General features: G+C 34.5%; 2 protein-coding genes across 3 annotated transcripts; one reads left to right on the top strand and one right to left on the bottom strand.

Moving 5' to 3' along the window:
• The first annotated feature begins 5,280 nt into the window (after positions 1 to 5,280).
• LOC122312802 lies at positions 5,281 to 12,079 on the top strand. Its single transcript, XM_043127452.1, has 14 exons — positions 5,281 to 5,774; positions 6,570 to 6,632; positions 6,741 to 6,857; positions 7,093 to 7,348; positions 7,651 to 7,809; positions 7,951 to 8,102; positions 8,220 to 8,446; positions 9,702 to 10,014; positions 10,106 to 10,168; positions 10,275 to 10,391; positions 10,652 to 10,898; positions 11,076 to 11,234; positions 11,383 to 11,534; positions 11,627 to 12,079. Exons 1-14 carry the CDS (start codon positions 5,581 to 5,583, stop codon positions 11,898 to 11,900), a joined length of 2,493 nt encoding a protein of 830 aa, XP_042983386.1. The 5' UTR covers positions 5,281 to 5,580; the 3' UTR covers positions 11,901 to 12,079.
• Positions 12,080 to 12,293: 214 nt separating this feature from the next.
• On the bottom strand, positions 12,294 to 14,435 carry LOC122313312 (protein ROH1-like). 2 transcript variants are annotated; one of them, XM_043128193.1, is made up of 2 exons: positions 14,209 to 14,435; positions 12,294 to 13,812 (listed from the first exon to the last, which is right to left on the bottom strand). In XM_043128193.1, exon 2 carries the CDS (start codon positions 13,768 to 13,770, stop codon positions 12,652 to 12,654), a length of 1,119 nt encoding a protein of 372 aa, XP_042984127.1. In that variant the 5' UTR covers positions 13,771 to 13,812; positions 14,209 to 14,435; the 3' UTR covers positions 12,294 to 12,651. The 2 variants fall into 2 exon arrangements, with proteins under 2 accessions (XP_042984127.1, XP_042984126.1); XM_043128192.1 differs by having other exon boundaries at positions 12,294 to 14,435.
• Positions 14,436 to 15,326: the final 891 nt, after the last annotated feature.

Raw genomic sequence — 15,326 nt, 5'->3', positions numbered from 1 at the left:
TTGGGAGAAAACGGTTTCAAGGTTGGCTGGCCTCCATTGTTCTGATCTTGAGAAGGAGAGATGGAGAATCAAAGAGCATGTGAGAGTTTGGTGAGGAAGCTTGTGGAGATGAGTGCTGCGTTCATGCATGGTGTTGGGTTCACTTGCAGCAACTTGATGGTTTTTGCATTCTACTATAGGGGTGAATGTGGGGTGAGGTGTTGGTGATCTTGATTGAGAGGAGCTACGTTTTAGACGAGAAGAAGAAGATGCGAAGAAGAAGATGAACGAAACACCCTATTTCATTATTACGCGTGGATGGATGTGTAAGCCAGAGTTCCCTAACCTCGTGTGCAAATAGACATTTTGTTTCTCAAATAATTAATGATTTAAAAAAAAAAAGAAATTGTACAATATTGTGATATACATTGTATCATTACGCTCTTATCACACTTTCATCATGTTATATATAGAAAATGTGGTATATTATCACAATTAGATGATAAAAAATTATTTATTAAATAATTATTTAATAGATAATTATTTAATAATAATAAATATATCACATCTTACATAATAAAATAAAAATAAGATGATAATATGATGTATAAAATTTTTCATAAATATACGTAACTTATCTTAATATGTAAATTTTTTTTTGGGTTTTCAGCGGTGCCATTCAGGGCAAAACTTTGACCTTGGAAACTAAATATTTTTATAGCAAATATTTAACCACTCACTCAAAAAAGATGTCTAAAAACTATTTTGGCGATCAATGTTCAAAAGAAACCTCAAATGTAGTGCCCCTCTTTTACGGCAATCGACTTGACACATTGGAAGAATATACTGTACGAGAAAAGAAAATCAAATAGTTAAAAGGAAAAATTATAGTTACAAGTATAATTATGTATTAATTTATATATTAATATAATGTGATTAATTAAAAAATAAATTTTATTAAAAATAATATTAATTTAAGTTTTAAGTATAAATAAATCAGTATTGGTACACAGATTAGTGTGCGACTGTACTTATATGTAGCAAAACTCTATCCAAAATATTCACAGTAGACCACTTATAATTAGGTAAAAATTAAGCAATTAATTTCCAATATTTTTGAAAAACATTTGTCCCCTTCACATATATAATAAGATCACATTATATAAGGGGAAAAACAATATATATCAATTAATTTGCAGTTGTGATTATCTTTTAGGAGAAATAAACAGCTAGCCCGAATCAGTTATCGCTGATTTTATTAATCTAAAATATTGATACGTTAGATTTATTATATAATAAAATAAACTTTACAATCTAATAATATGTCAATTTGTTGATTTATTTTTTGGAGACTCTTTATGGGTAAAAAATTTCTTTTCAAAGATTAATCATTTACCCATAACAAATGAAAAATGAGACGTGGCATCCTAATGACAAGTTGAAAGGCCTAGGGTACGACAATTAATTTGATTAAGATTGTCTTTGATTGTTGGAGTGAGTTCAACTCGTGTTAAACTAATTAGTAGTAGAATTTATTATTTTTTTTTTATTTTTTATAAAAAAGTTAAACTCATGATATCAATTTATTTCATACATTCAGACACATATCTCAATCTATTTACATTTAAATATATCTTAATAGAATCTATAAAATATTACTATTAACAGATTAAGTCAAATCATCTAAAATTACCTCAATATTCAAATGCAGCATAAAACAATTAGTGATAATTAATTACTGTAAACTGGGAGCATGAACTGAACTTTCCAGGTCATTATAAAACAATTCTGCTACGTACAATCGTGCCTGTAGAACCGCTGTGCAACCGGCTGATGTGGCACCTGATATAAATTAAAAAAAAATGAAAATCGAGAGAAAGCATTAGATTGAACCCAGCGATTGTAACATAGAGTGAAAGAAAGAAAGGAACTGGTAGTAAAGTGAAACGTAAAAGGAAGAAGGAAGAAAGAAGGATTGAAAAATGAGCCCAGTGACTGAATCCAACACCTCCCTATCGCCCAAAATTATTTTTGCAGAGCATTTTGAGTGACTAAAAAATCCATTGTTGCAGAGCATTTCAAATGACTAAAAAACGCCCAAACCAGTGCCCAACTGCAGAGCATTTCGACTGAATCGAGGTACCATCTGATTGCACATTTCAATTTTTGTTCTCTCAAACTCAATAAATTCTACAAAAAGGTCAATTGTTATGCGATAGAAACCAAAAGAATAAAATTAAGAATAAAGGAAAGTTCATCAGCGATAAATTAGAAAACCTCCTAAAGATTTTCTGTATAGTTGCAAGTATAATTGTGCACTAATTTGTGTATCAATGTGATGTGATTGGTCAAAAAGTAAATTTTATTGAAAATAATATTAATTTAAATTTTAAATATGAATAAATCAGTATTGATATACAGATTAGTGCGCGACTGTATTTGTATATAGCAAAACTCTATTTTTAGATCACTTGCATTGTGAGGCGTGCAAGAGAGGTAATCTTTATTCCAATTCTTTTTTACTCCACTATCACACAACCTTGGAGATGGCTGCAACCGAATTCTTTTTTTTTTTTGAGGTGGGGTTTAATCGAAGTAAATTAGTAATGGACTATTAATTTCCAGTGTTGTCGGGATTTACAACCATATTCCCCAATCGGGGATATCTGCTTAATGAGAGCAAGCTAAAGCACCCATCAATAACACTCCATACTTCCAGGACAAATTATCTTAAGTGGAAGGAAATAAGTATAAGACTTGAGCATAAGATAGCCCCTGCAAGATTAAAATTATCATCATATCTACCATCAAAGTAATTAAACCTTATCAGAGGCTCTATCCAAACTTTTCACAGGTTCCTCTCTATGAGATGCCAAAACCTCTCCAAGAAACAAGTTTTTCAAGTACACTGAGTATTCTACTCCCTCAAGTCCCATGCCAACTTACTAAAACACTTATCAATTAAGTTTTTTGAGAGCTATATAAGTGAACTGTCATTGCCAACTTCATTAAAGAACCATGAACATTAATAGAGAGAGAGAGAGAGAGAGAGAGAGAGAGAGAGAGAGAGAGAGAGAGAGAGAGAGAGAGAGAGAGAGAGAGAGAGAGAGAGAGAGAGAGAGAGAGAGAGAGAGAGATCTTGTAATTATATTCTAAACCGCAACGACGAAGGAAGCGAGAAGGGGGAAGGGTTAACAATGAGAAGCAGCTCTAAATGAGAGAAGGTCAAAACAATGTGTTTTAATTTAATTGAAACACACCGTTTCATTCAATCCCATCTCTCTACATCACATCCAGCGATTTCAATTCTCTGTTTAAATAAAACACACCGTTTCATTACATGATGTGGCGAATACGTGCCGGTTGCATAAAGAATTTTTCTTATAAAAACATGAACTTAATAATTAGCACAAAGCACATGCAAAACGCGACTTAAGCCCATCTGATAATTATCATTACCAGCCTCTTTTATTCTCCTTCTAGTGGGTTAGTTAATTTTCTTGAACATCTTGTTTCTTTCAGAAAGTAATTAAGAAATAATATTCAATATTGTAACTATGAGGATCGATTATTGCCTAATATTTTGGAGATTGTAGTACAATTCCCACTTGCGATCCTAATAATTATCTGATCTTTTAGATAAAAAAACGCATGCGTATTTGTTCAATGTTCATGGATCTACAATGAACAAAGTGGGTTTTCTTTTGATCTTTTCTTACCACCTCATTCGCCTTTTCTAGAAATTTTTCAAGTCTTTCTCATATTGCTAGCTGCAGATGATACAAAAATGGAGAGGCGCCTAATATTTCATCATCATGTGATAAATTAGTCCCATGTAAGAACCTTAATTTATTTCTTATTAAATGACTGAAATATTTACACATGATCATCGGGTACATGATTTACGTTAAGATATGAATATTTAAGTGATAAAATACCAAACATATTTCTTTTAAATAGAGGGGGCAGGCGCCGACTATAACACGGCAATGAAATTTTACAAAAGTAAATATATAAATTGATATGATTTTATATAATACGTTAAGTCTATTTTATAACAAAAATAACTTAATTTATAATTTAATATATTACGTTAAATCTACCGTAAGTACTTAGTGTCAATTTGATATTTTATAAATTTATTTGCATGAAAAATATTGAAAGTGTGACTAAATACCAACCATTTCTTTTAAATTGAAAGTAACAACAGCATGCATGCCTGGATTTAAGATATGGTTCGGAGCCATCGATCCTTTACTAAATGAGTGATCTCCAACCCTTCATCCTTAATTGGCTAGGCAGCTTTACTGTGTGGCAGCCTGCTTTGTCTGCCATTTGGGGTTATATTTATATAGGATATTAATGTCTCTAACATGGACGTGTGTGGTAGCTAGGAACTTATGCATGTAACGGATTTCTTTTTTCCTTTCACCTATAATCGAACGAATTCCATTAGTTTTTGTTGATAAAATAGTACTTTGGTACGTTGTCTGTGTACTTGCAGTGCATAGATATATTATTTATTGTGAAATTTATTATAATTATTAAAGAGTTCAAAATGAAATATTAAAATATATTTTTTTATATGATTTTATATAATACGTTATATTTATTTTATAATAAAAAATATTTTTGTATATATGTTAATAGATAAATATACATGCGAGAGACTTGATATATATAAGTTATATATTTAAACTAGTTTGGATATATAAAGATAGGAAAAATATAGTTACAAGCACAATTGTACACTAATCTCTACATTAATATGATGTGATTGGTTAAAAAATAGATTTTATTGAAAACAGTATTAATTTAAATTTTAAGTATGAATAAATCAGTATTGGTGCACAGATTAGTACGCGATTGTACTTGTATATAGCAAAACTCATAAAGATAAGATAACTGTTACAGTTACAAAAAAAATTATATAAAATAAATTTATAAACTGACATATATAGTTTTATGAAATCTGTTTAATTTATTTTATAATAAAAATAATTTTATAATATGATATATAGGATCAAATTATATTATTTTATAGCTAAGATTTATTTTTATATAATATTTTGTGGCTAAATTAATTACTTTTCTAAAAACAATTTGTGTTAATGGAGACAATGAACTCCACCGGGCACCAAGTCTGACCGGCGCACTATTCGGTTCATAGGAATAGAAGACGCCTCTGTAGGACACACGGGGCGTCTCTCAAGAGGAAAAAAACTTTATGCGTATGTGGTGACGTACGTGAGAAGTGCCAAATCTCGTCTTCAAGCTCTTTGCAATAAATTCCCCTCCCCTCCTCCCAACAGATCTTCACACTCCTCGACACCTAGCTAGTTCTCTTCCTTACACACACTCTCTCTCTCTCTCTCTCTCTCTGATCTTTCGCTTTCTTTCTGGACTTGAAAACCACTTTATACCCAAGATCTAGTAATTTTCTTTCATCTCTGAAAAACATCTGCCTGCCATTTTTTCTTATTTTGTCTCCAACTCCAACCAACAAGCAAGAAGGCTGTTTCTTTGATCTTCTGCTAGGAAAAGTTGGTGTTGGGGGCAGGCTGCAGGGATTGATATAATTTAATTATTGTGTCGACAGAAATGGAACGCATTTGTGATGTAGTGCATGAGCTGAGGCCAGCCTTGTTAATGGTGGTGGTTCAGCTTGCATTTGCAGGGGTCAATGTGTTCTACAAATTGGCCGCAAACGATGGAATGAGCTTGAGGATTATTGTTGCCTATCGCTTCTTTTTCGCAACAGCTTTTATCGTTCCTCTGGCTCTCGTTTTTGGAAGGTAATATATAATAATAATAATAATAATAATAATAATAATAATATAATATTGACTCGTTCGTACGTGTTTTTCTTTTGATCTTTCTGATCGATCTCTCTTCATTTATTCAAAAGCAATAGATGTGATTGTGTTTCATCAGTACCATTCTTGTTAAATGCATTCTGCATGCCAAGTATTTTCTTTTCAAAAGCCATCAACATGCATGTTTGATTTTTATTTATTCATTTTGTGCTCTTATTATATATATCTTTCCGGCCCGTGCACTTCCAAACACTTTCTGCGTGGATGTATGCTTTCCATACAGGCTAGCTGCTGACAGAGAGGTTTGAGAAGGATCGAACCACATGATTGACATTTCACAAACTCTAAAAGTATATATATATTTATATATATGGTATAGATCACCCCAAGTGGAATTAGAGTATGGGACCTATTTTTGAAAGGAAAAAATTTAGTTACAAGTACAATTGTGCACTAATTTGTGTACTAATTTAATGTGATTGGTCAAAAAGTAGATTTCATTGAAAATAATGTTAATTTAAATTTTAAGTATGAATAAATTAGTATTGGTACGATGATTAATGTGCGACTTTACTTGTATGTAATAAAACTCTTTTGAAAGAGATGGAGAGAAAAAACTTAAATAAGATGGCTATTTTGAAGAAACCAGACCCTTTGTAATGAAAATAACAGCAAGAGAAAAGTAATATTTGTATGCTTTCATTCAAAAATGGTAAGGATCCGGACATGACTAATTAATAATTAGTATGTACTAATGAATACTGGGTTTTGCAGCAAAAGTAGGCCAAAGCTGACTTGGGCAGTACTCTTCCAAGCATTTCTTTGTGGGCTATTTGGGTAAGTTGCATGCATGCACTTTCATGTTAATAATATCAGTTGGTTCTCTAATTAATTGAAGCAACTGATTTGGTGATTATATATCAACGATCGACTTCCTAATTGCAGGGGTTCATTAGCTCAAAATTTATACATTGAGAGCCTAACCTTGACATCAGCAACATTTGCTTCAGCCATGACTAACCTAGTTCCTGCCATTACGTTCATCCTGGCCGTCTCCTTTGGGTCTCTCTCTCTCTCTCTCTCTCTCTCTCTCTCTCTCTCTCTCTCTCTCTCTCATACACACACATTATGTGCAATACAACATCAGGCATCCACTTCAGTAAATAAATAAGTTAAAAGCTCGCATGGATTATATATATATACTTACAGCTTGATATGTTGATCTGAAACATTGAAAAACTATATATCTAGTGATCAGAGGTTGTGGATCCAGATTTTAATTGGAATATATATGCAGGTTGGAGAAGCTGAATCTAGGGTCAGTATCAGGGAAGGCAAAAGTGTTGGGAACATTAACGGGAATAGGTGGGGCGATGCTCCTCACTTTCTATAAAGGAGCAGAGATCAACGTATGGCGTACTCACGTTAACCTTCTGCATCACGGGGAACATCAAACCAAACACCTGGCATCCCCAAGATCAGAAAATCGCCTTTTGGGTGGTATTTTGGCTATAGGAAGTTGTTTCTCATACGCCTCCTGGTTAATAATTCAGGTCATCATCATACAACATATTATATTATATATAGATATATATATTTTTTCTTTTCTTTGGAATACACCCAACGTTAACTAATTTGTAGATTCTTCTTGTCTAGCTAGCAATCAAGATTTTTAAAAATATTTACAAAATTTTTAAATATTTTTAAAAAAATATTTATAGCCACAAGTGGCTGGTGTTAATTTACAAATTGATAAGTTACCTCTACTTTATAATAAAAAATAATTTTACAATAAGACGAATCAGATCAAACAAATTCCTAATATGATTAACCGATGATCATGATGTCAAAACAGGCAAAAATGAGTGAAAAATATCCATGTCACTACTCAAGTACAGCTCTAATGACTGTGATGGGAACAATCCAAGCTGTTGTTTTTGCCCTGTGCACGGAAAGGGATTGGAATCAATGGAAGTTGGGCTGGAACATCAGGCTACTTACAGTGTCTTACTCGGTATACCTTTTTGGTGGAATCTTGTGCTTAATTTCTACCCTTGTCAATTCAAAACATTAAAAAATACTTCTGTCCCGCTTCTGGTTCTGATCTGAGAATTCGTACGTACGTACATATATATGTTCATTTCATGTGTTGCAGGGTATCGTTGCTTCTGGGGTTATGGTAACTTTGATAGCATGGTGCGTGCACATGAGAGGTCCTTTATTTGTTTCCATCTTCAGCCCTCTAATGCTTGTTTCAGTTGCCATCATGGGGTCTTTAGTACTGGACGAAAAGCTGCATCTTGGAAGGTATAATAATGCCGTTTGGGTTCATTTATTAGGCAGCTGATCTACTACGTACCCATAATATTATTTATTTTGATCTTTTGAGTTATGATTTTTGTTCTATTTCAAAACGACATGCAGCGTATTAGGAGCCGCGATGATTGTGTGCGGGTTATACGTGGTGCTGTGGGGGAAAGGCAAAGAGATAAAGAAGATAACTCAGCTGGCACCCTCCGAAATCTACCGAGAATCTCATCATGATCATCATGAATTGACCGATATTAATGTAATCACGTCTCCAAGGCCGGACGACGTTGAAAATAACAGCGCTATTAATATTGCAAGCATGAAACCCGAGAGCCTGCATCCAAACATCTAATGCGCGCTAGCTACCTCCTATATATACATGATGATCATGCATGCATGCTTGAAGAAGAAAAAATTTAGAAAATGAAGATAGAAAAGGAGGCCGGGGGGACACGGGGAAGAAATGCATGGAGAAACGATGGTTAATTAATGCTATAGGATTCAGATAAATCTTTTTTTTGTACGTTCACGTGTACAATTGATCTTGGACCTTTTAAGGAACAATTTTGTCTAATTTGCTGTCTCTTTCTGAGAAACTACCACTGTCAATAAATCAAGCCAATTAATTGTTTGAATTAACCGTTCTGAATGAACGCATGCAGCCCTTAAAGCGCTTTGCTACGTACAGTCGTCACACACAATCGACGTAATCGGCTGTACGGAATGAATAAAAGAAAATTATAAAAATTTTTTTTTATATTCAAAGGGACCTACATGAATTATAAAAAGTTATAAAAAGAATTTTTTTTTTATGTAGGTCCCGTATTAATTTTTTTTTACAGTCGACTGCACGCCGACTGCATCTCCCGACTGCAAAAAGTATTTCTCAGCCCTTAAACCTACATATACGGCCTATTGGCTTTGACCATTGCATTAGTATTAATTAATATTAATCTTCCTAGTCGTCATTGTCACATAAAAAACACATGAAAATCAAGAAAAAAACACCATTACGGCCTTAAGCTGGCGGATTGCAGCATAAAAGACATGATGTTCTTGTTCAGTCGTAATAAATATATATATATATATATATATATATATATATGAAGCAGAAGATCAAATAAACAAGAAAAATTAACTTTTTCAGAATTTTTCAGATCATTTTGATCACTGATCATCGGGTATATACACTTATTTATACAAGTATGTATATAGATGTTACTTAATCTGAACTAATTAGTCAAGTCCCGTACGACTTATATATAGTCACACTTTATATAGAAAATATGCCATTGAAAAGCAATAACGTACGTCATTAATATTATTGCAAGTTGATGATCTTTTTCATTTGGCGTTATGGAAGACAGCGTCTAACTGTCCATGCATGGGTAACTAATAAAAATGGCTGTTTCAAGACCTGTCAATATGTTGTGGTTCCACAAATCACTAAACCTTGAGAACTGAAGCTAGCATACGTAGTTTGAGAACCCAAACAAGGGACCTCTCAGTACGTGTCCCTAGGCAACCATACGTGGAGTCTGCATGCAGTACTGGAAGTGCCGTGGGGACATAGCTCTCAGTATACCCATGATTCAGGTGCCTCTACAACAACTCTCACATTCTGGCCAGAGCGCTCTCTCTCTCTCTCTCTCTCTCTCTCTCTCTCTCTCTCTCTCTCTCTCTCTCTCTCTCTCTCTACGTATTTAATTAAGATGATGGGGCGCTTATGTAATGTAATACACAGTTCGAGGGCCGGGATTGTAATGGTAGCAGTTCAAATGGTAAATACAGGGGTAAATATATTGTTTAAACTGGTGGCAGAGGATGGAGCGAAGCTGAGGATCCTTATTGCCTACCGTTTTTTGTTTGCCTCTGCTTTCATGGTTCCTCTTGCTCTCATCTCTGGAAGGTAGAGAACTACTGGGACTAATTTTTATGTTTTGATGATTGTTTTCTATCTGCATTCCCGTCTAAACAGCAGTACTATTGGCACATGGCAGGAAAAACAGAACAAAGCTGACTTGGGCAATACTCTTCCAATCATTTCTTTGTGGGCTGTTTGGGTAGGTTGCATTTTGCACACATGATTTCGATTTAATTAAGGATAATTCCCTGATTGATTTGCAGCAACTTAAGTAATCTAATGTCATGAAACCTTAAATGTTGCAGAGGAGTATTAGCTCAAAATTTATATCTTGAGAGCTTAGCCTTGACATCGGCAACATTTGCTTCAGCCATGTCCAACCTAGTTTCGGTCATTACCTTCATTCTGGGTATCTTGTTCGGGTATCCATGATCTCTTAATTCCAACTAATTACCAGTAAAATTGCTGCATTTTGTATCACAAATTAATTATTCTGCTACATACAAGTAAAGTGACATACTAATTTATATTCAAAATTTAAATTAATATTGTTTTCAATAAAATCTATTTTTTGATCAATAACATTAAATTGATATATATATTAGTAAGCAATTGTGTTTGCAACTAGATTTTTTTCAAATTAATAAGCTTTGTTTGCATTAATATCGAAAACTTTGAACAGGTTGGAAAGGCTGAACCTGGAGAGAGTAGCTGGGAAGGCGAAAGTGTTGGGAACATTCATGGGAATAGGTGGGGCGATGGTCCTTACTTTCTATAAAGGTACAGAAATTGACATATGGTCTACTCATATTGACCTCTTGCATCACGACCAACATCAAAGTGAAGTCCGAAAATCCGAAAATCACATTTTGGGTTGTATTTTGGCTTTAGGAAGTTGTATGTCAGCCGCCTCGTGGTTAATAATTCAGGTGAATAAACATTAACATATTACTTTTTTTTTTGGGGGGAATTTTTATTTTATTCTCTCAAACCATCCGAACGCCATCAGTTTGTCCTTCAAACTACTCCTCATTTTTCATTCCTTTCCTTCTCTGGGATCCTTAAGATTGTGTTATTAGAAACCGATGACTAACTGCTGAACACAGGCAAAAATGAGCGAGACATATCAATGTCACTACATAACCACGGCTCTAACGTGTGTGATGTCAGCAATCCAAGCTGTTAGTTTAGCCCTATGCATGGAGAGGGATTGGAATCAATGGAAGTTGGGCTGGAATATCAATCTACTGACAGTTTCTTATTCGGTACTTCTTTTTTATTATTTTTATTATTTGTATGGATTTATGTACTTTACATTTAATCAACAACACCCTTGTGAATGCAAAAACACTAAAATCCTGTCTGTTTCATATCTCAGTATCATGTATATGTTAATGCGGACTTGTGTTTTAGGGTATCGTAGCTTCAGGGATTATGGTGACTTTGATTGTTTGGTGTGTGCACTTGAAAGGCCCTTTGTTTGTCTCCAGCTTCAACCCTCTAATGCTTGTTTCAGTTGCCATCCTGGGTTCTTTAGTACTGGATGAAAAGTTGCACCTTGGAAGGTCTCCTCAGCTCTATGCATAAAATAAACTTGAATATTCTATTTCCAATAATTACTTTCACAATTGTGATTCTTCTTTTGAAAATGGGACAGCATACTAGGAGCCGTGTTGATTGTGTGCGGGTTATACGCGGTGCTGTGGGGTAAAGGCAAAGAGATGAAGGAGATTTATAAACTAGAACCCTCAGAAAGTCCCCAGCAGTCTGAGTTGATCGATATTATTGTCAAGTCTCCAAAGGATGTCAGCATAAGCAGCAGCAGCGGTGGCGGCAGTGGTGACACCATGGCCAGTACTGGTCCAGATAGCCTGTCAGCCTCTAATGCCGGTGTAGATGGCGAAGTAACACATAATACGATCTCTTCCTAAAATATTACAGACATCCTCAATTTTCAATCTGCAACAATTATATTACAGCATCTCCGATATTGAGAAACGAACAATAATTCAAATTAAAGTTTTTAGCATCAGCTGTAAATGGCTGATGCCTGTGTGGGGATGGCATCATTGCTTACCAATATATATGTGAATCGATTTTGTTCAGAAAATAGGTCCCAGTACCATTACATATAATGCACGAAAGCCATGATGCATTAAGACCTTAAAAGCTTCCAAGAATTCCACAGATTTGAAATAAGGAACTACAACTACAAGTTTCTCGTGAAGAGAATAGTTGTCAACTCAAACCCCACTTCTATTGCTTATGAGTTATGTGAATCATGCAGAGAAGAACCAATGTCAGTTAAAAGACAACTCAGCCAATAATCAACAACAAGTAGGAATCTTTATCTACCAAACAAAAAGCTGTATTACAGACATGACTGATTAAATGCATAGCATTTACACTTTACAAAGCGACAGAAAGAAACTACATCAAAACAAGACGCAGAGCACTGCCATATAGCAAAAAAGAAAAAAAGAAAAATCTCATACAAATACTATCTTCTTTACAGAAAGTATAGAAGAAACAAAATACAAGAAAGCTACCTGCTTATCGTTTATTGTTTCTGGCCACTTTGAGTCATTCTTCCCCCTTGCGAGAAAGGCAGGCAATATCTAAATAAATGATTTGTTCGCAAATCTGAATATTTTGAACTCCATGGCAATTCAACAGTCTCAGTTACTCCAAACTGTTTGATTTAGAGAAGAATTCGAGTCCCTCAGTTCTGCAATTCATGATGCTACGGAAAACTTGGCTCACTTGGCGCTCCAACGGGTCCAATCCCTCCTTAAAAGCTTTACAAATCAGTGCCAACTCCTGTACCCCCTGCTCAACTTCCATTTTCTGTTCTTCCGACAATGGAAACTGAACCATATCTACCAAGTCAGTCATCTGGCGTGCACATCTCTCAGCCTGACATATCTCAATCAACAAACCATTCGAGTTCCGGTGCTCCCGCTTCTTAGATACCTCTAGGATGCGCTCATGAAGCAATTGCAGTGGATTTCCCCACGAGAATTGCCGAGGGATTGAGAAATGAGTATTCAGACCTCGGTCCTGACACGGAATTGCAGCAACAAGAACCCATAAAACAAACATGAGCACAGAGCTCATGGTAAAAACTGGGACCGCAAGCCCACTTGTAGCCGCAATCTCATTCCCACGAGGTGGGATCAAGTTGTTCGCAATTGATTGGAGTTGCTTAGCTGCAGACCAAGAACGAGATACACTCCATGAAAGAGACCGAGAATGTCCACCTGAGGACCGACGACGATGATGATCTTTGCTAGCGTTATGTTGCCCAAATGACCGATTCCTGTGCGAAAAAACTGACCCTGAGCCTTTCTCATCTAGCATCGTAAGTGCCATATCCACCAAAGCCTTCCTTGCACGTCGCAATTGGCCTTCACCCAACGCCCTCTGCTGAGACTCCAAAGCGCACACAACAATCTCCAAATGCTTCTGCCACAAACGAATATTCTCAATCCCATTACGAGTTGCATTGCAAAGATCAAGCGCTTTCACACTCCTTTCAAAGAATTCAGCAACCAGTCGATCCAAAGGCGGTTTAGAGACCCACTCTTTGTTTTTCAGCAAGATAATCCTAAATTCCTCCTGGCAGCTGACAAAAACATCCAAAAGCTTCCGTACCCACGCAATTGAGAGCAACTCATCAGGAGTAACAGCTGCCAGGTCCTGAAAACGATCAGTAACCTGTTTTTGGAACAATTCAAGCTCAGATTCCTGGTCACTGAACTCATGATTCGGTTCCATGGAGTGGACCTGTTCTCTCCTCATACTCCAAATCGAACGGCCAAACGAGGCCAAAGGCGACGAACCCTGGTTATCGGTAGAGGGCATTGTCACAAGATTCAGAAAACAAATGAATCTACAACCACGCCCGAAATCCACGAACTTTCAAAAGACAACCCAAACAAACAAGTTTCTATGTAAATCTCAATCAAATCACATCAACCAAATCGAACACATCTCAAAAGAGGACCAATTTTTATCGACCAGATCCAGAATACAATACATCTCGAAATCCAGCCGTAGTTCGACCAGATTTTTCAAACCAAAACCCACAAATTCCTAACAATCAGATCGAAAATTTCTTTAATACCCAGATCAAGGTGCTTAAGAACCGAATGGTCTGATGAGTACCCAATACCCAAAATAGACCATATGACACACACAACGAACAAAGAAACAACAAACGAACAAAGTACCTTATACCTTATTTCAAACCGAAGTACGTTTCAGAAAAGCTATTCCGAACAAAACATAGAGATGTTGGAGAATGAAATGCATGGAGTGACTGCCTGTAGAGATCTTCGTATAAAGAAAGAAAGTTACATACAGGGCAACTTTTACGAATAGTAGATCTTGAAAACCAAGCGAAGGACCCGAGCCCCTCGCTTCGGTCGAATCCAGCGTGACAGCGGCAAGACCGGCGAATTTGGAATAAATAAACAACAAATAAAAATAAAAATAAAAATAAAAGGATAGAAAGAATAATAAAAGAATTTTATTATGTATCAATCCACACACTATACATTTTTTTATAAATTATTTTTAAATTTATTTTTTTAAAATAATTAAATTATTTTATTCATTATTTATATATCAAATATTTGATAAAATTAAAAAATTAAAAAAAAGTATAATATATAATGTATAGACTTATGTTTGGAATTTTAAGGAGACCCCCTTCATTGCATTTATACGTTTTAGCCTATACACGTCAACATTTACAGCTTTTGCCAACTCACGATATTTTCAATTGTTTGACTAAGTGGTTTAATTTTGGAGCTTTGTTACTCATAAGTTCTACATACCATATACTTTATTTTTTTTATTTTTTAATTTTTTTTTAATTTTTTGAATTTATTTTTTTAAATTAATTAAAATTTTCTATTCATTATCTATATACTAAATATTTGATAAAAGATAAAAAATTAAAAAAAATATGTGATGTGTGGTGTATGGACTCATGTTTAGAATTTTTCTTAATTTTGAAGGGGGATTGATTGATCTAGGACGTGAGTTTTCTTATATTATTTATATAAATCTATTAAGAAATAAAATTTTATGTGCAATCAATTTTATGTATTTTTTTTATTCTATTGATGTAATTAGTCGAGTATTAAAAAAATTAATGTAACTAATTATATTAATAAAAGTGTACATAAAATATATAAAAGTGATTATATGTAACATTACTCTAAATAATTATTTTTATTTATGTTATAATTTTTAAAAAAAAAAAAGATTTGAGAGTATTTTAATTACACTTGTTAAGACACAAATTTGAGTCTCGAGTCGATGGCTTTAGAGTCACTTTAAATATATTT

This window comes from Carya illinoinensis, chromosome 6, assembly GCF_018687715.1.
Source record: "Carya illinoinensis cultivar Pawnee chromosome 6, C.illinoinensisPawnee_v1, whole genome shotgun sequence".
NCBI classification, from domain to species: Eukaryota; Viridiplantae; Streptophyta; class Magnoliopsida; order Fagales; family Juglandaceae; genus Carya; species Carya illinoinensis.
Note: the sequence above shows the minus strand (reverse complement) of the source record. Positions and strands in the feature narration are given on the sequence as shown.

Coding starts and splice junctions, on each gene's coding strand:
- LOC122312802 (XM_043127452.1), top strand. CDS start 5,581: ATGGAACGCATTTGTGATGTAGTGCATGAGCTGAGGCCAGCCTTGTTA. Junction 6,858..7,092: donor ATCCTGGCCGTCTCCTTTGG/GTCTCTCTCTCT, acceptor ATATATATGCAG/GTTGGAGAAGCTGAATCTAG. Junction 11,535..11,626: donor GAAAAGTTGCACCTTGGAAG/GTCTCCTCAGCT, acceptor AAAATGGGACAG/CATACTAGGAGCCGTGTTGA.
- LOC122313312 (XM_043128192.1), bottom strand. CDS start 13,833: ATGCCCTCTACCGATAACCAGGGTTCGTCGCCTTTGGCCTCGTTTGGC.